A 23,503-nucleotide genomic window follows, 5' to 3' on the forward strand; every position below is an offset into this window, starting at 1 on the left:
GTATATCATAAACACACAGTGCATCATACAGTATAATACTTTGTGCTGATAATTAAAGTAACCTAGAGTTGTGTAGTTGCATAGAAAATGTTACATTTTGTTCTTTACTAAAAATGAGTTAGAAGGTTGGTGATGATTCATGATACCAAGACACAGTTACTTATTTATTTTGGCTGATAATTTAAATGCAAAAATTTGTTGGTTTAGTTTTCCTACTTAAACAGTGCATGGGAATAAAGAACATCCAGTCATATAGCTAATATCTGGATCAGGCAAGTACCAGTATATTCTGATGGGAAATCTTGAGTGTTTGTCAGCAATTGTGGGTAGGGCCATCAGAGTATGCTAAAATTCTGTTCCTTAGTTAAAAATTTAAAATATCTGTTGGTCTCAGAAATTGCTTATGTCCCACTGACTTTTCCTTAATTTTGCCTTTTGTTTTTCCTCTGACTGTCTCCATTTTTCTTGTATCTTTCCCATGTTATCTGCCATGCATTCTGAATTCTTTGAAAAAAGTCTCCCCTGAAAGCCACAGAAATGAATGGGTGGCTTAACCCTTGTGCTTTGCCCACCCTCCCTGCTCCCTTTTATTTAAAATACTTTAGTGATCTTAAAATTTTATTCTGATCATCCCTTTTTTTCTTAGTCTTTCTGTGATTTCCATTTGGGCTGGTGTTACTTTTTCACAGCTGTCAAAATCTGTTTTTGGCAAAATTTCATGGAAGCCACAAGTGAGCATAAGATGTTACTTGAATTATGATAGCAGTTTGGGTCTTTGTAATTCCCATAGTACCTAAAATGTAAGTGTATATAATAGGTATACTGTAAATACTCATTCTTTGACTTTTTAATTGGTTTCAGGTGATTACCTAGTGTTGTTTTTTTCTTTAAAACGCTGAGCCTGGCTAGCTCTTTATTACCTAGTCATCCATAAATTCCTTCAGCCCATGTTACTGCACCTCTGCCATGAGCCAGTTTCTGTTCTGGGCACTGGCAGCTCAGCAGTGGAGAAAGCATTGCGTTCATGGAGTTTACATTTCCTAATCCAGTGAGTGCTTAAGGAATAAAAATGAAGCTGAATATAATACTAGGACTATAAATCATACTTAGAAAGCAGTATATTATATAATATACTGCACTTCAAAGAAGGAGTCTTCATGATACTCCTGGGCTTGTAAAAGGTTGTTTCTGTTGGTGGTGGGGTTTCTTACCCGTTAACACAAAATGCATCGAAGTTTATTGCTCTTCCTTCATCCAGTTGTGCACTGTATTTGAGATTCTTTGACAATGTTAAGAAAAGTAGCATAAATAAGATGGCAGCCTTTGTCCTGTGTATAGTTTCTGTTGTGTTTTTTTCTCCTATCTTCACCCTGTTGAAGATATATGTTATATTTTAAAAGTACACTCAAGTGTCATGGGAAGATTTTACGTAAATAATTTTCATAGCATCCACTTTGTGAGTTCCTTCTAATAGCACTAATTATCAGGTATTGAAAGTTACAAACTCTTTGAGGGCAAATACCCCCAAGGGAAATCTGCGTGTGATATGGGACTGGGGCTTTAGGTACTCTCATCTCTCTCCCTCAGAGTCAGCAAGCCGCTTACAGACGATTCTGAATGAGATTCAGCCACGAGATACTAATGATTATTTCAATCAAGCCAAAATATTGAAAGAATGTGATAGCTTTGATTTGGAGGACTTGAATGCCAGTATGCCAAGTATTGATGCTTCCACAGAAATCAAAGGTAGCATATATAAAATTTATATTGTAATCAGTGTTTAAATGACAAGTACAATGTGAAAAATGCCCTTTTTTTTTGTAGTGAATCAGGGGCTGCATATGTGTGCAGGACATTTCTAGAAAATAAAGTCTTTTTTGAGCTTATAAATAATTTATTTTGGGGAATGAGTTTATGACTTTTACCAGAAGATGGTATGGCCCAGTGCAGTATATAAGATGCTACAACAAAAAGCCTTTGAGGGGAGAGTGTATAGCTCAGTGGTAGAATGTGTGCCTAACATGTGCAAGATCCTGGGTTCAATCCCCAGTACCTCCATCAAAAATAAATAAATAAACCTAATTATCTCTCCCCTCAAAAAAAAAAAAAAACCCAAAAAACACACATTGAAAAAAAGAAAAGCCTTTGAGTGCTGAAACCTGTCTTGCCAGCCAGGTGATGCAGGAGCAGTGATGCACAGTGAACTTGGGTCTGGGCAGCAGTCTGCTTCTCCCAGCAGTATGGTTCTGTGCTGTGTGGGCCCTCTTAGCCAGGCAGGCAGCTTTTTAAAGGAAACAAACTTTATGATTCAATGAAATGTGAGCTGCTCTGTTGTGCCAAGCCTCCAGAATTCGAATTCTTCCTGCTCATTTGCTCACTAGTTATTTTATAATTTTCTATAATGATGTGAAAAATCATCAGAAGCAGTGATAGCTTATTGATTTATAACAAATTCAACAGTCTCCACTAGATGGGGATATTGTCTTGTAAAAATTTCTCTGTGATTTTTTTTAATTACACAAAATAACGTAAATGTATGCTTGTTATAATAGTTTCAAACAATACAGAGATAAATATGAATTAAAAACAAATTAATTTTGTTTTATTTTCTTATTTCCTCCCCAATCCCATGGCTTCCCTTTTTAGTGTACATTGTTTTGGACTTATTTTATGTACTTAAGTGTACGCACATTTATCCTTTGAGTGTAGTGGGCTCTTAAAAGACTAAGATTGTTTTATTAACTTGCCTTTTAAATTTAAGAGTTTGTTTTGGATTTTTTTTTAATGTCAGGACTAAAATATTCCTAAAGCTAGAAAAAGAGAGTAAGAATTATTATAGCTATTGACCATGGAATTTAAATATATTTTGAAAGAGAAGTTGTATTTTCCTTTGATTCTGAAGGTCCTATTCTACTCCTTTACTCATATAGAGCCACCCTCACCAAAACAAATAATGAAATATATTTATTATAATCATATTGTATGAATAACGGAAAGGCAGAGAGAGTTTGTTTCATTAGTTTACTAAGATTAGACTTTAGTTTTAGAATAGTATTGTATTTTATTTTGAAATTTACTTTACAAAGAGTATATTAAAAAAAAATACTTAGCGTGATTCCTACTCATAGCACATGCTCAACAAATGTTACTGATTTTCTCCTGAATATTCCTGAATAAATATAGCACATGACAGATTGATTTGTTCAAGCAGATTATTCTTGGGGAAATTATGAATAAGCTGGTTCTAAGAAACCTGGGTTATGAGTAATCAAGTGTCTAGTGTTGCAATAGATTTTTTTTTTTAAGGTAAAGAAGGAAAAACATGTGATGTAACTGCTCAGATGGTGCTGGTATGTTGTTGGAGAAGCATGAAGGAAGTCGCTTTGCTCTTAGGCTCACTGTGCCAGCTTCTGCCCATGCAGCCTGTGCCAGGACCTTCTGATGGATTATTGACAGTGGAGCAGGTAGGGTAGATGTTTACTCTGCCTGGTATAATTTCTGGTCAAAGCAAAAATCACAAACTTTTATTTATAACCCAACTTAAAAATTTTTTTTAAAAAAACATTTTTCTTGAATGAAATGTTACAGATGTCAGCTAAAGAAAGTTCATTAAATTGTAGAAATTAGACCTTGCGATACATTTCAAAAGTGTGGCATTTTTAGAACTATTTTTAATTTTTCTAAGTTATATAAATAATGTTAGAATTTTACCTTACTTTTAACTGCAGTGTTGTTGTTTCAACTTTTATTTCTCCATTTAACATGCACAAATTTAAAATGCAAAAATACATGAAACTGTCTACTTAGTAAAACTCCACAAGCCTCTTAAAATTTGCAAAAAAAAAAGTAGTATATTGGTTGATTATGGATCTCATGTTTCCATCCACATTGATGATAAAGTCATAGTTACTTTGGTTTTTTTTGGCTGACTTTTATTTTAAGACCACAAAGCTAGTTCACCATCTGGGACTGTTCAAGTGACTTGAGTGCAGTGTTTACAAGAAATTAGCTTACCACAAGCATTTCATTTGGAAATATTTTAGATTTATTAGATTTCTGTTTTTAATTGATCCATCCTTCCTTTCCATATGGTTTTAACAAATCTATTTTCCCACCATCTTCCAGGAAAGATATATGACATGTACTTTCATTTTTAACCTTTTTCAAATAAAGGTAATTTCTCCCATAGGGTGTTACAGCATTTAAGAACAAAACAAATATTGTAGTTTGGTAATGCTGATTATTTCTGTAACAACCACATGACTAGTTCCATGGAAATAATGCGAATATTTTTATTCTCACACTCTCTGTGGCTGATGTGCTTACATCTGGTTAACAGCTGGGTTTGTGATGTTGCAAGGCTCTGAGATGGAGAACAGCAAGGGGAACAGGCCGCTGCCGGCATCATTATGTTCCTTATTCTCTTCCAAATCAAATAGGCGTTAGTGTCCTAGAGTTCCTTGCAGTCATTGCTGGTGACTGGCTAGAGTGCCAATGCCAACATCTTTGCTGAGGAATCCAGCTATGATTAATGATGACTTCACTGATGTTCACCTTCTTACTAAGAAGTAAACATGTGCTGGAGCCCCTTGACTTCTCAACTTTTCAAGGAGAAATTAAAACATCTAGTTTCGGGGGTTTGTTGGCTAATGTTTTTTTTTTTTTAAAAAAAACAAGGGAAACATACTTTGCTTTTACTGTAACTGAGAAAGACCTGAAAGCTTCCTGTGAAAATCATTCTGCCCTGACACCTTTTATACAACACTCAGATCTTACGAAGTTATGTGGGATGTCCATGTGAAAACTGGGAATGTTTTTTAAAACTGGAAATTATTATAAAATAAAAGAGATGTTTGTAAAAACAACAACAATAACAAAGAGAGGCCCCTATAAACCAAAAAACTTATCTAATGACTGTTTTCTTAAATAAGAAATAGATTCCTTTCTGTAAGATACCTGTTTCCATTCTAATGCGGTCCAGTCATTTCTCCATGTCGCCATGCACATGGTGAGAAGAAATTAGTGACTGAATGAGTGACCAGGAGTGTATGTGATAGCACTGTTCTGACATTGAAACCCTGTGCTCTGTGGAAAACTTTAGTCTTGATCATGCTGAATTTTACTGAAAAAAAAAAAAAGCCCCAGTTTAGGAGCATTTAGTCAATGAAAATCTAAATTCATCAAGAAATTAGTATTATTCGTATTACTAGAGGATTCCTACTTTTAAACATAAAATTTTGCTCCATGAAATTTCTTTAAAAACACCCCCATATACTTAGTACTTTTAAGAGTTAAAAAGAGAAAGGACAGAGAAGAATGTAATTTACACTGTAGTGGCTGGGCCATGCCTAAGGTCTGCCTTCCTTCCAAGGGCATAGTGGCCCTGGCATCGCTAGATCTTCTGTGCCCTTAGTGGCAAAGCTGCCAATTTGAGAGTCAACACTGTAGGTGAATGTGACAACAGAAGACCAGCAGAGACAGAGGCAGTGAACTGACTTGCAGGCAGTGCTCCCTGTTGTGGAGGAGAATTTGGACCTTGGATTTCTTACTCCCAGGAGTCATAACTGTGATCTGTTTTTCCCTTGATGGATGAAGGAAGTTGTTCTATACAGTTTGAAATTTGAGGTCTTGAATGTAGACAGCAGGGAGGATTTCTTTTGGAACTCAGTTCCTTAAAGCCCATCCCGAGTTTATAACAGGTCAGCAGGTAGTGAGACTACGATTTAGGGGGTTTTGCTGCTGTCCAAGGAGCAGAGCTGGTGCTTGTTTATGATTCTGAGTATTCAGTGCTATGTTCACAAGCTCTTAGAGCTGGAAGGGCCACAGAGGTGATATTATCCAGCTCCTCTGCACAAGGGGAAACTGCAGCCCTTGGATGTTACCTGGTTTTCCCAAGATCACAAAGCTGGTTTGTGGCCGCTCTCGGACAGGAACCCAATTCTTCTGCCTCCCAGCCTGTGTTCTGACACAACACAGTGCTGCCTTTGTTCTGAACTGCTCATTTAATTTTTCTTGAACTTCTTAAAATTTAATTTTCCCTACTTCCCATAGCCAACCAGCTTTTTGCAAGCAATAGTACAGTAAGGCAACTTGCTACTGAACTTTTTAGCAAACGATCCATTTTCCCTAGATGACTCCTTGTGAAGCAGTGTGTCCTCCAGGACTTCACCAAGAGGAAAATGTGTTCATTCAGAGGCACGTCTGACTTTTCCTCCTGCGCTGTAATCACATAATGAAAGGTTCTTTCATGGTGTCCCTGTACAGGAGGCAGAGATAAAACCAGCTTTGAGGGATGTAAGTCGAGAATCTTAAAGGGAGAGCAGTGCGTGCAACCTTATCTCACAGCTTTCTGACTGCTGTGTGTCTGGGTTTCAAGCTGGATGTTTTGCTGATGTAGAGCTTTTGCTTGATACATTGTTGGTCCTCCTTCCATGGGATATCGGATACCCAGTACCTACTGATTTTTTTGAACAACTTCCTTTACCTGGACTATCAGTTCATATGTTTATGTATTTTCCCTAATATTCCTAAAAAGAAGCTTTTGGATAGATTTTTTTTTTCAGATCTGCTTTCCCCTTCCTAGTAATTATTGCCACAGAAATCACATGAATAAAAATAATTATCAACAATTAGAAATCAGCAATTTTTTTTAAACTCCTACTTTAGATTCTGTTGTAATTTTCATGATGTATGTGGCTAACTGGGTTTACACATTCCCTCAGTACCTTTTGTTGCTGTTTTAGATTTTTGTTAATGGACTGTAAATGGGATGTATGATTATTAGCATGCATAAGTCTTAAAAGAAATTGTCTTTTGTATTTACCAAAGTTTATTTTTTAGAAATTGTGAATAAGTATATATTGAATTGTGCTGAATGCAGGTTAGCACTTTAAGCTGTAAAATGAACTTGAGCATATAATCACATCATTTTGTCAGCTGTTTGTTGACTGCTTTACTACAAGGGTGTTCTGGGAACATTAAGAAATACAACATGTGGTTCTCTGACCTCAAAGGGTTTAGAAATATAATAGAGCATACAAGACAGAAATTCATTTTAAAAAGTCAGACTAAAGGGCAGTTGTTAAAATGGCACATGGTTAAGAATTTGCCAGAAAGCAAAGAATAAACATTCTGGTAGGAAGATGTCTGAATACCAGAAAACCATTGCCTTTGTTATCATTATGTAGGAGGACAGTGTTTGGGCTTTGAAGAAATCCCAAGTGTTAGTAAGAAATCACTGTAGTAGAGAATGTCCAGTTTAAAACATTAATTATCTTACTGTAGTGTACACTTTTATAAACTATTCCATTTAACCAAAATGGAATTAGAATCTCCTGTTGACATTCCCAAGGTTATAAAAAGTGGCTGTGTCTTAAAGTAAAATTTAAAGTTTAGGGATTAAGTCTTACTACTAGGTGACACAAAATAAAAACAAGAGTTGACAGTTAGCAATATTGATTGCTACTCTCTGCCAGGTACTCTGCTAGATGCTTAGATGCATCATCCCATTTATTTCTGAGAATAATCTGTGAAGTACGTTCTAGTTTTATCCCCATTTCACAGATGAAGGAACTCTGTTGCTTTATCAGCCTGTATTCGTAAGGAGCCTGAGTAGAGTTCCTGAACACAGCCCTCTTGGCTTCGAATTCCCTGATTTTAACCAGTACGCATGCTCTTTGTAGAAGTGTCTGACCTATATACTTCAGTCTTTTTGGCCTTTCTAATTTATGGTGAAGGGAATTGGCTTTGATTTTTATACTGTATTTCTCTTTAGTATATAGATAAAGGATAAATAAGAAAATGTACTTACATTGGCCCTTTGTGGATTTTATATTCTAGATGAGCACTTAGCTCCTCTGTTTAGTCTGCTGGTGAATTATAGATGCCTGGAGATGGCATGTAGCTGTCCTTCCCTGTGGAAATTTACACCCTGTAAATCCATAAAACATGCTAATTTGCCTATAGACTTAGGTTTTATGAAAAGTTAGAACAAGGCTATGCTAAACTTAAAGAGACAGTGACCAGAATTTAATTTTAAAAATAGAAATCAGTGCTTTTTTTGGTTCTTTTTTGTACCTTAATTCCCTTTCAAAAATTCTGAGGTATATATTACTTATTAAGAAAATATTTTGTGAAGACATCATGCATATTAAAAGAAAAGTTTTTGTGAACTTTGAATAGGAATTTAGTGGTATCTAATAGATTGAAAGGCAATTAAGTTGAATTTTCAGAGGACTTTTTATTTTTTAAGTTAAATTTAAACATTCTACTTGTTCTACTCTTGTCATAAGTTTCTACAGCATTAAGTATGTTCCTTGTAGTCTGATCATCCAAGAGGAGGGTATCAGCATGGCCTCTTTTCCCGGTCCATCTGCTCATGGACCGCATTGCCCCTGCTGTCTCTTTCCCCCCCCCCCCGTTGTGATAGGGTACCTCCCTACCTTGCAGCCCTGTCTTCTGCTGCCTTCTGGTATGATACCTCGAGGCCGTTCAGCCAGGTCTACTATCACTCTCATGTATAGTCTTTTTTCATTCACATAAAAAGACCCAGTAGCATGTCAGGCAGGTATCAGGTACTTAATAAGTGTTTGTTTGCTCACTCTAGTATCCTAGCTTCTTCTTATGTTAATTATCCGTTTCCATATTAGTTCACCCAAGTATATCCTGTTTAAGGTCTGGTCATGAAGCTTTTTCTAATAATTTATTTCAAGGCAAAAAGATGTTTCATTTCTTAACACTGTTAAGCTTCTAATGGGGACCATCCAGCTTATTGGTTTTCTCTGAACTGAAAGCCTTCTAAGGACAGGCACCTTGTTTTGTTCTTCTGGGTCTACCCAGAGCTAAGCTGCTAAGCACTTGGCAGGGTGCTCAAGAAGTACTTACTGTCTGATTAACAGAAATTTTATACCCTCTTCAAAGGGAGAAGTTCATAATAAGCCTGGGTATTAACATGGGTGAGTTTGTTGGGAAATTAAGTGAAAAAGGAAACGAGGAAAAACTCTCTCTCACTTGTGCCCTTAGAACCTCATTCTGTTTTATGAGGCCAAGATTACCTAGGGTTGAAGTCTACCCTTGAGACGAGAGACCACCCACTGGTCATGCTTCTGAGGTCTTTGATTTTATTATATGTTTTTGATTTAAGCCCCTTTGAAGAGTGTTAAGATAAAGGAAGCAACGCAAATCTGATCTTTGCTTAAGAATTAAATTGTGAACCTCTGTAAGTCCACAGAAAAGCACTTTACCAGTAACATTTACATTTTCCTGAAGTATGTTTTAGTATCTGTAACGTTTAAAAAAAATAAGGATATTAGACCCCGTCTCTGTGGCTTCCTGTTTTTATTCTTTCTAGCTTAAAATACCTTTTTTAGAAATCTTCTTTTATTTCTCTAGTAATAGAAATGATGGTCATAACAAATTAGTTAAGTGGTGTTTCTTCTTTCTGTTTTGTAGGGTTATTGAGCGTCAGGTCTGTCTTGGGGGTTAAAGTCAGATTTAGGGTGTGATAATTCTGTTCAAAATATACTCTGAAATTACATATTGAAGGTAGAATAATAAGGCTTACCCTGACTGACTTTTGACAACTAGTATGTGGCCTATAAAAGGTATTAAAATTTAGGGGTGTCATCAGATCTTCACCTGAAAACTTTAGCTGAAGAACATGACATGTCACTCTTTGGGGATATTGAAGTGTTAGCATTTTAAAACTTCTGTTATTTACTCCATTTTTGATTTTTTCTTGATCTCATATCTGATTCGTATTTCTTTAAATGTTATCACTCATCTTAGTATAATTGTATAAACTTTGAGTTTAGAGTATGTCTTTACCTTTTCTGTATTTGGAAACCTAGACAGAGCTTACACTGAACTGAATTGGTTTATAAGTTACGGGCCTCTTCTGAGCTTTTAGATTTATTAACTCCTTTTAACACACAGTCTGTGAGGTAAGTGCTATTATTATTCCCAGTTTATAGACGAGGAAACTGAGACAGTTGCCTGTGGTCACATATTTAACTGCTCTTTCTACTGTTTATCATCTCTAATGTGTGCTGAAATATTAGTCACTGTGCTGAAGTGGAAACTTTCTAGATAAGCATATCTGAGCTATCTTGGGTTAGCTTGCTTTTTCATCATTCTGTGATCCCTGGGGAGACCTGGATCAAGAGATCAAGAGAGAGCCAGTTGTAGCTTTGGTCCTGAGTTTTATACAAAATCTGAATTTTCTAAAGCTTATCAGCCACCAGATTTTAATGGTATAAAAATACATTCATCCCAACCAATTTAACAGGTAATGCTGTACAAAACCTCATCAACAGCTAATTGTTAGTCATGTCTTCTTTAAGATACACTGTCATATTTTATATTTGTTTAAACTTGCATGGAGAAAGGCAGCATGTAAGAGAGCGTTTGGGTAGCGTTCTGGAAAGTTCCATGGTTCTGACTCAGAGTGGAAGCCTGTCCATTTTCAGGAGGCCCTTTGCACTAAATCTTGCATGGCCAATAACATTTGTGTATCTCTAAAAGGTAATTATCAGAAGTATTGTTTAATGGGTTGGAGCTTCAGTTTGGGAAAGTGAAAAAATTCTGTAGATGGATGATGGTCACACAACAGAGTGAATATATTGAATACCACTCAACTGTACACCTAAAAATGGTTAAAGTGATAAATTTTATGTTATGTGTATTTCAACTACAGCAGAAAAAAAATTTTTGAAGAGAAAAAAAGGTAATGATTTCACCTGGGCCTAGGTGTGTGAGGGTTGTCGCCGTGTGTGATTTGCTCTTGGTGCTGGATGGTACAAGCTAACAGAGTGATCACAGTGAGGTTCGTGAGGCTGGTGTAGGGAGGGCAGTTCAAGGGTGGCAGTTAATTAACCCTGGCCAGCTCTGGAGCCAGGTTGCCTGGGTTTATGTACTGGGTCTACCACTTACTTGCTGTGTGATCTTGAATAAGTTACTTGGCCTTTCTGGGTCTCATTCCCCCCTCCCCCATTTAAAAAAGGTAATAATAACACTTATTTCATGCAATTATTGGAATTAATTGTGAATTATAAAAATGCTTAAAATACTGCCTGTCACATAGTAGGTGCTAAATGGATGGGCATCTAGACCTGAGTTCTAAATGATGTTACTAACATAAATACATCTGTCAATGTCAGCATAAATTGAATATTTATTTTCGATCTTGTTTTGAAGGTAAAAGAAATAGGAGCTTACTTTAAACAACACCTTCTACAGTCCAGGCACAGAGGAGCATTTGAACTGGCTTATACTGGCTTTGTGAAACTCACTGAAATACTTAACAGGTAAAAGAAAGCAAATATCATTTTGTGTACATTTTAAAAAGACTAAATGTACAAACCACGTGCTCCAAGTAGAATTCAGTTGTGTCTTTTGATGTTTAAAAGAATATGACTTAGTTGGCTTCAGAACTCTTGGAAAAGTTGTTTTCTTAGGTTTCATTGTATGATTTACTGCAGATGATGGAGCAAAATGTCCAAACTGGGTCTCTCTCATTGAAAGGTGATTTGACACAAACTCAAAAGATTTTGCTAAAAATAGCTTTCAGTTACCATTTATTTTCACTGAATGAAATGACTGTTTTGTCTGTTTGAAAATTACTTGACACGTGGACTAAAATAAGCCCTCTAATTTTTTGGATTTGTGTATATTACAGACAGAGAAACACTTAAGGATTTTGTTTTTCTTCGTAATTTTATCTCATAGAAAAAATTGAGAGAACAGTAAATAGACCAGAAAGTATAAAAGACTTTTCCCCCTTACTTGGAAAAATACTTAGGTAGAGTTCATATATTTACACAAATGTATTTTTTTCGACATTATAGGTGCCGATAATTTCATTCATTCATATAATAGATTTCCTCCAAAGAGCTTGTGAGGAAACCTTAAATTACTTAATGACTAAGTGTTCTCTAAATAAAAGGTAGTATTTTCCAGGAAAACATTTCCATTGCCTGGAAACTTTTTGAAATGAAGCAGAGTTCTGCCAGCTTTGTAGCCTCAGCAAACATTTTATTTTGGGCTGTTAAGACATCTACTCCTTGAATATTTTTAAAACATTTTTTTCACACTCCTGGTAAAAACATTTATAAAACATTTTGGCAGTTATGGCCTGCACAGAATATCTTTAAATGGTACATAAAAAAATGTCCCTGACATTAAACTGCTGATCCTGAAAATATTTTGCTATCTTTTCAACTTTCTTTCCAGTGTAGACATGACTTAAGAATATTTTTTTTCTCACAACACAACACAACACAACACACTTCACTCCCTTCAAATCAATTAGCAAATATATATATTGAACACTAGCTGTGTGCTTAGTACTTAGTGCTTGGTTTGGAGGATACAATACTTCTTTATGAGACAGTGTTCCTGTTCTCAAAGAGCTTATGGTTTAGTTGGGGAAATAAGCAGGGATGAAGTTCAAAATATTTAACAAATGGTATGTCATGGGTACTCATCAGTCACAACAGACACTGGCTATAAGCCCCCAACATCTTGGCCTGTATGGATGTGTGTTAGCTGAATATAACTGTCAAAATTTGGGTAAAATTTACAAATTCTATAGGAATAGCAGAGAGAGAAAGCCACAAGGGTAGGCTGGTAGGGCTTAATGGCGGAGGTGGAATTTGGACTAGAGCGTGAGTAAGTTTTCAGTTGGTAGGAGGAGACTTTGTGAACAAATATTCAGAGGCTAGAGTCAGCATGGCATATTGTTAGGTGAGGAATTAAGTCAGTCTGAGTGGAGTGATGGTGGTGATGGCAGTAGAGTTAGGAGGCAATGCCAAGTAATTGTATAGATGGAGGCCAAATTATGGATACCTAGAAAGTAGATTTGTTGTAGTAGGGACAGAGAGAGCCATTGAAGATTTCTGATCTGAAATAGATCACAGGAGGCATGTGGAAGAGAGAAATAGCGATTATGACACAGTCTTAGTACTGCTTATATCCATTCTATTTACTGGCAACGAGAGTGTACAAAAGTTAATCTCCTTAGCCTCTGATTTCTTCATCTATAAAATAAGATAAAGACTATTTGCCCTAATTGCCAAGTCTCTCTGGCTTTTGTTATGTGGATCAAGTAAAACAGATATTTACGAAGACCCTTTTGCATTATAAAACTTAATACAAATGTAAAACATTATGAGATTGACATTGGTTATGGTATTGGTGCATTAAAGTAGCTTTTCAGTTGGAAGTATTATGTTAGATAGATTGTAATGACAGACTGAAGTGAGGGGAGCCTAGCATCAGTTATAACAATCAGAGCTGAGGTGCTGAGAACTTGCTCTGCGACCGTGGCTCTGGGAATGGAGGGAGGGAAGTGGCGTCTCAGTTAACATTCAGCCCCCCACAGAGTAAAAACTCTATGTGTGATATTTTGAATGCTTAGAAAGGAAGCTGTGGATTATTTCATTTCATGATTTTATGTGTCGAGAATTAAGACAGTGCATAGTTGGGTGATTCTTCTCCTTGGGGTATTTACTGAATTCAGCTAGTGGTGTTCAGCTGGTAGATGAACTGATTAGGGAGTTCATGACAACTTTACTCAAATTTGTGATACCTTCATGGGATGGCTAGAAGACAGGGCCTAGTTGGGACTACACGTGGCCTCTCAGCATAGCAGTCTTAGGGTAGTTGAAATTCTTACATGGCAGCTGGCATCCTCCAGAGAGAGTATTCCAAGAGAACAGGCAGAAGCTGTGTGGTCTTTTCTGACCTAGCTTGGAAGTCTCATAGCATTGCTTCAGTTACATTCTTTTGGTTCTAAGTGAGCCTTAAGGCCAATTGGATTCAAGATGAGAGGAATTAGACTTTACCATGGTGAAGTGGCAAGATCATGTTGTAGAAAGAAGTGTGGGCTGGGAGATACTGCACTGGCCATCTTTGAAGAATGTAATCTACCACATGAACCAAACTGAATGTGTCACCAGGGAGTCCACGACTGTCCCTGCAGATTAATTTCTGGTGACCAGAAAAATGGGATTGATGGTAACAAAGGCATGGAGACTGAAAGAGGTAATTAGTTGAATCAAGATGAATACATTTGTTTTGTATGTGTTGAGTGTAGATGATGGTGGCATATCCTGGCAGAAATATATGTCAGAACTTGGAGACAGGGGATTAGTTTGGGTGATATTACAGAAACATAGATGTAGATTTATGAACTGTCTTCATAAACATCATAGTTAGTAGGATTGCAGTCTTTAGGGAAGAGCTTAAAAGGAAAAAAGAAGAGAGGACCGTGGTCAGAGGCTTTTGAACAACTGTACTATGTGGTTGAAAGTACAGTTGAAGGCATTCCAAATAGATTAAGTGGGGAGACTAGGCAAGGCCCAGTGCCTGGTATCTCAGCCACTCTTAATATGCTTTAAAGATCTCCTTATGGCTGTCACTGTTGGCTTTTAACCAGCCTGTTATGAGTTCCCAACTGTTGCTTCCAAACCAAGTGGTTCTTCATCCCTTTGGAGACATTTCAGATCTGCTGAACAGAATGTTTCACAGAGAACATCTTTACAGTGTGTGTGGCTTCCTTTTGTTTGGTTTTTATTTTTAAAAGAAAATGTGTTTCTTTTGGATCATTCTGAAAGCCTTTTATAAGCACTTAAGTTATGAAAAAGTTATTTAGGCAGACAGCATTTTTAAAGTTTGCAGAAAGAAATCTGGGCTTTCATGGAAATCCACTAAAATGGAGGCCAACTGCTGGCCACCTCTTGAACTACAGCTGTGTTAAGGAAGGAAGCACTTAAAGAGATTAATGGATAAATAACAGAAGAGTTAAACATGAGCCACATTTGTTTGAATTGGTTTTTAATAGGATTATTCAAAATGTCTTCACATGTAAACTGACTTCAGTATTAAACAATCATCTAAGAATAAATAAGAATGGCAGACACTGTTCTTTTTTTTCTGAGAATTTTTTGTAAGCCACACTTGAGTATGTGCACGCGTGCACGCACAGGCACAAGCTGTGTTAATTTTCTAGAATCTGATTTTCTTGTATGGTACTTTCTGTTTAGAGTTTGATGAAATATTCATGCACTCTTTAAAAAACACAATTATCTGCCTGTTCGTAATTACCTGCTTAAGCATTTGATTGGAGTGGTTAAGTGCATTAAAGTTACAACTCTAAATTTGAGTTTCTGATGAAATTCATATTTGCTTATTTTCTCTCTATGATCTTAGTATTTTAAGTTATTCTTTCAATGAAAATGAACATAATCCTAAACTAGAGTGCTAAACTGGGGAATCTACCATTCATTAATTCACCCATAAATTAGAAGCTTAACTCTAAGGGGATTAAATTGTTGTCTACAATTCTAAATCTAGAAGGTAGGTTGCTATTGTCTTGCTGTTCAATTTATGGAATTGCTCTGCTTACTGAAATATAGCTTAACCTACAAATATTTGTTACACTAATTATAATCATTTTCACATTATTGGCCTAAAAAAGTGAACTACTGACATTTAGCTGTTTTTTGTCATAAAATGCTAGTGCTGACTCATGGATGTCAACAATTATGGTGGACAGAAGTAATTTAAATATGTACTTAAACTTTCATCAGTTAATTATAGCTACTACAATTCAAATTCAACAGAACACGTCTTATGAACAATTGAAATATAATGGTGAAAAAATAATTTCCCTCTACTTTACTGGAGAATGAAAGACCAGATCTCTTAAGAATATGCAATTGAGCAAGAAATAAATCTAGAATGTAATGTATGAGATTTGGGGAAAAAGTCATTCAACTGTAAATAAAAAGTACATAATCTTGTCTAAGCCTTTAATTCCATCTTCTTTGGTAAATGTGTCTAAATATGACACTTTTTATTTCTGAATGTCCTATGAATTTTATTTGAAGTATTAATAGTTAAAGAATAACTAGTGATCATCCACTCTGGGAAGCCATATTAATACTTACAAAGAGAAAAAAAATCCTTTAACTTTCCCGTTTCTTTAGTGGATTACTTAAAGTCTAAATCTTTGTGTCTTTGGTTTGTGACCCCTGAATTTTTATTTTTAAGTCTACTCCATAGTTGAGTCAGATGTTACCTTCTTTCTGGAACTTTGAATACTCATTTTTTAAGTTCTCATAGTAATACTGAGTCATTTAGACTCAATAACAGAGGAATCTTGTTCTTAGTGAGTAAATTCTATCTCAGCTTTGTTGGCAAAGTTCCCAGAGTTTTTAATATTAATTTTTTTCTCCTTGATCTCAGAGAATGGTTATGTTAAATATTAAGAGAACCAACAATTTGGTACATCTTTCTAACCACTTCTTTTAATCCACCGTATCCTACCCTTCTCCCCATGGCCTTCTGATTGGTAATTCAGTTTAGTCTTGGTCATTCTTATTACGTATGCCTGCAGCCGAGGCTTCAGAACAGCCCCCTGATGTTTTAGCTGGCAGTAAACCTCAACAGTGTTTGACAGTGGTGAGGGAGGTTAAGATGGCTTCTGTTGATATGTAGCTTTCTCACTGGATCTCATTTGGGCAAGTCATTTTTAAAGCTTAAAATTTCCCCATGCTTCAGGGCTGTGTTCCCTTTTTTAAATGTGTGTGCACATGCACAGAACCTTCCTGCACATCTGTCACTGTTTAGTTTAATTGAAATAATAAACATGAACCTTGAAATAATAAACACAATACTTGACCAAAGAATGAATGGAGTGGAAAATTTAGCTAATGAAATAATAAAGATTTGGAAAAATCTTTAAGGAAAAATAACCATACTGAAAGAGTTTGAGAAAAGGAAGGTAACATTTTCCAAGTAACATAAGTAATATAATCAGAACTCAACAAAAAATAGCTCTGTGTTACCACAGTTAGGTAGATGCACGAAGCCATCGGAAAGCCATTCTGTAGTCAGGGAACCTGATTTATTGGTACAAAATAGTCTAATGACCAATTAGTTGGGTATACAGCGTATGTAATTTGATTTCGGTCTGGGTTTTTATGCTTATCTTAGAATACTTACCCACCACCAGTGAGATAGCTTTGTGGAGAGAAATTGGACTAATCTGTTTATAGAACAATAATTTGCTTCAGTGATCTCCTCAAGACAACACAAAGACCTAAAACACCAGCTATGGCTTGGCCTGTTCATTTCTGTTACTTTGGGTGACGACTCAGGCAGTAGCACTTAGCATAGAAAAAAGACAAACAAGACCAACCCCCCGCCCCTTTTCCTGTTAGGGGTTTTTTTGTTTTTGTTTTTGTTTTCTTTTCCTTTTAAACTTCTACTACTTCTTGACTATGATGAACAGGAAAATCAGAGTGGTCTGATTCCTCCCATACCCCGATCCTTAACCACCACATCCCTCAGAGTGTAGATGAAAGAATATTGAGATATGAATTAGAGCCTAGTACCACCGACCAGCTTTGTTGACGCTAGGAAAGCCATGTAACCCCTCTGGGCTGCTGTGTCCTCTTTGATAAAATAAGAGGATTCAGCTTTCTAAGGCTTTTTCAGTTCTGCGCATTCTACTCATTACGCAATGCTGCTTTCTAGTTTCTGACTGGGAAAGTCTGGGGATTTGGAGTATGAAAGACTGAAGGAAGTTTGATACATTTTTAGTAAATGTGCTTTAGAACTGCTAGACTGATTTCTTAGGAGTATTTTGTGATAATAACATTTAGTGAGGGTTGCTTATGAAGAGTTTGAAGCCCTTGTAAGAAAGTTGCAGTTTTTATGATGTAGTCAGAGTAAAGATGCAGTGTATTTTGTATTAATTTTTTTTTGTATAAAACAAAAGAGCCTTCAGACAGAGAGGATGTCTTCTGTTTTAGTGGAGAGGCTCTTGCTGACAAAAGTGGGCGTGGTTGTGGCTGGTGTCTCCCTGGAGCTGGCACAGTGAACCACGAACCCTGTTACTCGGGAACCTCCCCTTTTCCTTGCTGTCCCTGCGTTGTGTGATGAGGAATCAAAACAAACAGCTAAGAGTTGGTCACATTGTTCTTGGGAGCCTTGTGTGGTTCCGTTTTTACCTCTCAATCCCTTCATTATCATAAACACCAGCAGCTCTGGAGTTTTGAAATCGTTTCCTTATAAAGTAATCTTTTTTTGCTGGGGAGTAGACAGAGGGTTCATTGAATAGTCAGAACTCTAGGTTAGGCTAATATTGTGTTTTTATAGGCACAGTGACTTCACTGTTGAGGAGCTTTAAAATTTCAGCCCTCCTTTTCTACACCTAGTTTTTCAATTATCTGCCTGACTGAAGGCATAGCTAATGGGCAGCAGCTGGCTCCAGCACTCGTTGGTCCTTATTTATTCATTCAACAAATGATTTCTTCAACATCTACTGTGCCAGATGCCATGTTAGAAACACTGTTCAACCATTGAGAATACGATGTGGTAAGCCAGAGTTGCTGTGAACCTAGAGACAATTATTAGGATCTAAATTGAAAACATTTAACTCTGTAGAACTAAAAAAGGCATGTGAAGACCTGAACAAGGGACCGGGCTTGTGTGGGGCCATGATGAGGTATTTGGGGGACAGTCTCATCAGGAACTTCGGGTACTTGCATAATTTAGGGTCACTGCTTTTTCTGTTTGGAATATTAACCCAGATAATATCTCACTGAATTTCAAAGCATTTTTATAATTATTTTATTTTCATTCTTAGGCATTGAGAATCAAATGATTTGTCCATAGCTACACAACTAGTTGGTGACAGACCCAGCAATAGAATCCAGATAGTTTTTTTGAACTTCATTCTGCTTCAGAGATTAGCAGTTCAACAGAAGTACATTGATCACTTGCTGTATGTAAGAAATTATAATAGGTAGGCACTGTAGGAGGATGAAATATTAGTAAAACATGGTTCTTGTTCCTAGAGGAACTTCCAGCTTAGCATTTTAATCTTTGATATTAGAGAAATAAATTAGATAACTTATAAGGCAGAAATGGAAGACCAAGAAAAAAGTCTACTTTCTGAGCTGTCTGCCCCAAGTTATGGGAAGAATAATTAATGCATTAACAAATAAGCATGGTAAGAAGAAGAGCCTGATGCGAGGCAGGATAATACTTTAGACTTGTTGAATTTGAGTTGATGTTGATGCCTAGTGGGACAGCAGACAGTTGGAAATACAGGCCAAAGATTGGGAGAGGGAAGGGGTCAGAGTTAGAGATAGGATGCCCTGGGACTCCTCCAATTTTTTAGCATGGAAATCCAGCATTCTGGGAACCCCTCTGTCCTCGGCAGACAGGGACATTGGTCATTCTTACTAGAGATATGTATTTGAGAAATACATATTTGAGAAAAATATTTGAGAGGAAATAGTTGTAGGCACAGGTCTGGTCTCCTGAGGAGCCTTAAGAGAGAAGGGAAATGCTTATAACCTGGTATTAAATACTATATTTCTGGAATTCAGAAACATTGGTCATTTGAAACATGGTTTCTAACCCATGTTCATAACTGTGTAAACCTTAGTTAAATACATACTTTACACAAACCTGAACCCTCTGTTGGGTTTTGAATGCTGTCCTTGGTTTTGTTTTTCAGTCTTGGAAAACAGTTATCTCTTGAGATAGTACTTAGGCTAACAAAGCTGACTTTGGCTACTTGGGGATTTCAGTAGAGAGTATCTTCATATCAATGCTATGACCTTGGTATGTGGAGACTCTGAATGTGTTTATACCTGTCTGAGGAAGTTAAGGAATTGGAACACCTGCCTCTAATGGTGGCTCTTATCATTGGAAAGCACTTTTGTTTATACTTTCTTTTCTAGTTACTATACCCTCTTTCTTTGTCAGCCTTGTGCTTTAGAATGGTACACTTCATGGAGTCGGTAAGTCATAAGTTGTTCGTATATTCCACAGATATTTATTGAGTTCCCTGTTGGATGCCAGGCCCTGTTCTGGGTGTGGGGAATAAAGAGGTGAATAGGACAGAGTGTGTCCTTGATAGGGAGTTTATATTTTAGAGCACATCTAGAAAATAATAACAAACTATCAGACAGCAATATATATTCTGATGTAATAAAGTTTGGTGGTAAGGAAAAAATCTCTCTTTCCTCCTACACTAAAGTGAGCTTGGATGACAAGAAGCAACAGCTTTTTGAGGGAAGAGCTTTCCAAGCAATGGGAGCAACTAATGTAAAAGCCTTTGGTGTATTTAAAGAACAGAATGGTATAAGATGAAGCTGAGCGGGGTGGTCCAAATATGTAGGGCTTGGTGAGCTAGGATAAGAAGTTTGGATGTGGTGCTCCCTGGAAATCGATGGGGGGTTGTTTGTTTTCTGAAAGGCTCCATTCAAATGGGTTAAAAAAAAAAGGTATCTTGGGAATTGTACAAACATGAGTAAGTGTGGACCCTAGTAAGTAGCTTTAAGATGATCAACAAATAAAGTACATATGTGTGTATTATAGCATTGCATGAAAGAGAGGCGAAGGACTGGTTGGGACAAATGAGAAGCTACATCAGTATAAAATAAATGGAAAAAAAGTTTCGGTTCTCAGAAAGTGTGCTATATCTCTCATAGCTGCCTTTATCCTCCTCCTGACTCATTTTCTACTTGTTCTTGGAAACTTAGGTCAATTTGTTCAGTATCATCAGTAGATGATTTTAGACTAGTGCATGGAATATTTAAACTTATGAAAAGCAAACACCTTTTTTTTTACATTGTGAATTTTTTTTTCTTTTAAACCTAAAATATATATTCTCTGAGTAAAGGATATAGCCCCTCTTCCTACTCTAGTTTAAAATCAATAATCTGACCTGTTTTTTTATGTTATAGGCAGCCAAAAACTTTGCTTTGCAAAACTTTGAACTTGGGTGAGCGAGGAAAGTGGAATTCCTTGTAACAACATTAATATGTTAGAGGTTTGGAGGTGATTCTGAAATTATCAGCTTATCTTTCTTCTACTTTTCCTGAAAACTTCGTTTTTTTTTTTTTAAATGAAGAAAAGTACATGTTTTCCAGTTTCCTGTTTTCATCTGTACTCTGAGGGAATAATACTCTAGGTCTTTGTGATGTATATCAGACCATTACTAATCAGGGACAAATCCTGGTTTTGTTCCAAAAACAAACTGATTTTTCTTTTCATTATTAGAATTATCTAAATGATTAGCAAGTGAAAAGGAAAGTGATATAAGGAACCATAGTGAGGTAAAAGTTTATTAACAGTCAGTAAATAAATAGGTTTGTTTTTATTGACATTTACTCTTCTGTACCCAATAACTTATTTATTTGAATACATTTTTATTTGAAGTTGCTCTTAAAGCTGACAAAATAAAAGTGTGTTTGTGGGAAAGGATTTACTTCCTTGTGCTAAAAATCCTTAGTGATAACAGCTTTGTAAGTTGTTATTTGGGAAATGAAGATATTGGTAGGGGCTTAACCTTTAGTTCAGTTACACATAATTAATTTCCTGACAGTTGAGTCTTGATAATTTTCTGGGAATTTTGCTTCATATGTTGGCTTTAAATGTATTTCACATTTAAAATGTGAAATTAGTTGCTTTGTGTTTGAAGGTGAAATAATTTCATTAGGCCAGCAATGAGTCATTCGGTTAATGTAAGGAAACAGTTTATTAACAGTAATAAATGTCCCCACTTGTCTAAGGGAGTTGGAGCACCTCCAGAATGAATAAGACACAGTTGACCTCAAGTCAGTCACAAGTAGGCTATCCACTGAGTGGATTTTCTGTAAGATATTTTAATTCTCGAGCTAGCTTTCCATCCGTATCACCAGTTTGTTTCAAAACTGCTTTAGCCCCTACTCTGATGGTAGATATTCAGGGACTGAAATCAACCTAAAAAGTAATCTGACTGTAACATGGTTAGGAAGGCAGTCCTTAAAACAGTGTACTCTGGTAATGCATTCTAGATGCAGAAACATGCTTTCTGAATTATGTCTAATTTGGAATTTTTATTTGACTGCTCCTTTCCTAGGGCACAGCATTAGTGCCAAGTAACTTAATCTTTTTTTTTTCTAAATGAATGAATGAAATCCACTGAAGCAAATAATAAGAGAGTGGATAATATCTCTATCATGAACCAGATCAAGCCAACTGTGTATCTGAGCATTTAGGGCAGGCACTTTGAAATAATGCCTTTAATTTATTAAACAAGGGCTGTGGTGTCAATCTACATTTTTGATTCTCCCTCTGTCACTTGTTAGCTATAAACCTTGAGCAAATTATTTAACTTCTCTCTCTCTCTCTGTCTCTTTGCTAGATTAAAATTAGTATGAAAGATTTGAATGTGTTGATAAGTATAGTGAACACTGTCATCAACAGTTGTATAGCTGGAGGAAAAGCATTCCAGACATAGAGAAGGTCAGGTACAAAAGTCTTGGGAGGCATGGACTTAGGGTATTTAATGAATAGCTCGTAAACCATTTGTGAGTGGAGTGAGTAAGTGAAGTAGTTGTAGGTAAGATTAGAGAGGTAATGAGGACTATTATAAGACATAGTAAGGACTTTGGCTTTTATTCTGAGTAAAATGGGGGGTCATTGGCGAGTTTGTGAACAGAGGAATGTCATGATCTAGTCCTTCAAAATGATTACTTTGACTGCTATGTTGAGAACAGATTGCAATAATAAAAGCAAAAAGACTAATTAGGAAGTTATTGTATTATTGTAACTTAAGAAAGGGACGGTGATGGTTTGGAGAGTGGTAGAGATAGTAAAACGTGATCTGAATCAATGCAATTTGAAGACAGAAAGACAGAAGATGATAACAGATTGAATATGGTATTTGAGAGGAAGGATGACTCTAAAATGTTTGGCCTAAGTTACGTTATTCATATACTAGAATGGGGAAGACTGTAGTACAGTAGCTTTATGGAGGAAGATCAGGAGTTTAGTTTGGGACATATTAAATGTGAGGCATAAGGTAGGCACCGCATTGGGACTGCTCTGGATTTACTTTGTTGAAGTATGTCCTTTAGGATTTCTTTTTGTGTGGAACTCTGGGAGCCAGACTCCTCTTATGTCTCTGTCTTTATCTTATCTCTCTACTTTCGAATGTAGTTTAGCTGCATATAGAATTCTGGTTGACAGTTATTTTTCCTCAGTGCTTTAAAGATATTGCATCTCTTATTATTGCCAAAGAGAAACTTGTCTTTGGTATAATAGGTGTTCCTTTGTAGATATACTTTTTTCCCCCCATCTTGTGATAAAATTTTCTTTTAATCAAAATTTCACCATGATATGTCTAGGTATGAATTTATTTACATGAAGTAGGTACTTGGAAGATACTTTGAATCTGAGGCTTTGTGACTTTCTTCAGTTCTGGAAAATGTTTAGCTATCTCTTTGAGTATTTTTCTCCTAGTAATCATTCGATTCCTGCTTTTTGTAATTCCTGTTAGATGAAATTAGAGTCTCTCAAACTATCGTATGTATGTATGTGTATATGTATGTGTATATTACACACATATATATATATAACATGTGTATATTTTGTGTTTTTATCCTTCTGTGTACTATTTTGGGTACATTTTCCAGAAAACTGTCTTCTAAGTCAGTAA

At 36.2% G+C, this 23,503-nt stretch overlaps 1 protein-coding gene across 1 annotated transcript in view; it reads left to right on the top strand.

The window, feature by feature from the left end:
- Nucleotides 1-23,503, top strand: part of LOC140685378 (tRNA (32-2'-O)-methyltransferase regulator THADA-like) — a 68,103-nt gene that overhangs the window by 35,641 nt on the left and 8,959 nt on the right. The window contains exons 20-22 of the mRNA XM_072973985.1: nt 1,588-1,746; nt 3,307-3,464; nt 11,194-11,303. Of these exons, the coding sequence (XP_072830086.1) occupies nt 1,588-1,746; nt 3,307-3,464; nt 11,194-11,303 (427 nt within the window). The remainder of the gene's footprint in view (nt 1-1,587; nt 1,747-3,306; nt 3,465-11,193; nt 11,304-23,503) is intronic.

Source organism: Vicugna pacos, chromosome 13, assembly GCF_048564905.1.
Source record: "Vicugna pacos chromosome 13, VicPac4, whole genome shotgun sequence".
NCBI classification, from domain to species: Eukaryota; Metazoa; Chordata; class Mammalia; order Artiodactyla; family Camelidae; genus Vicugna; species Vicugna pacos.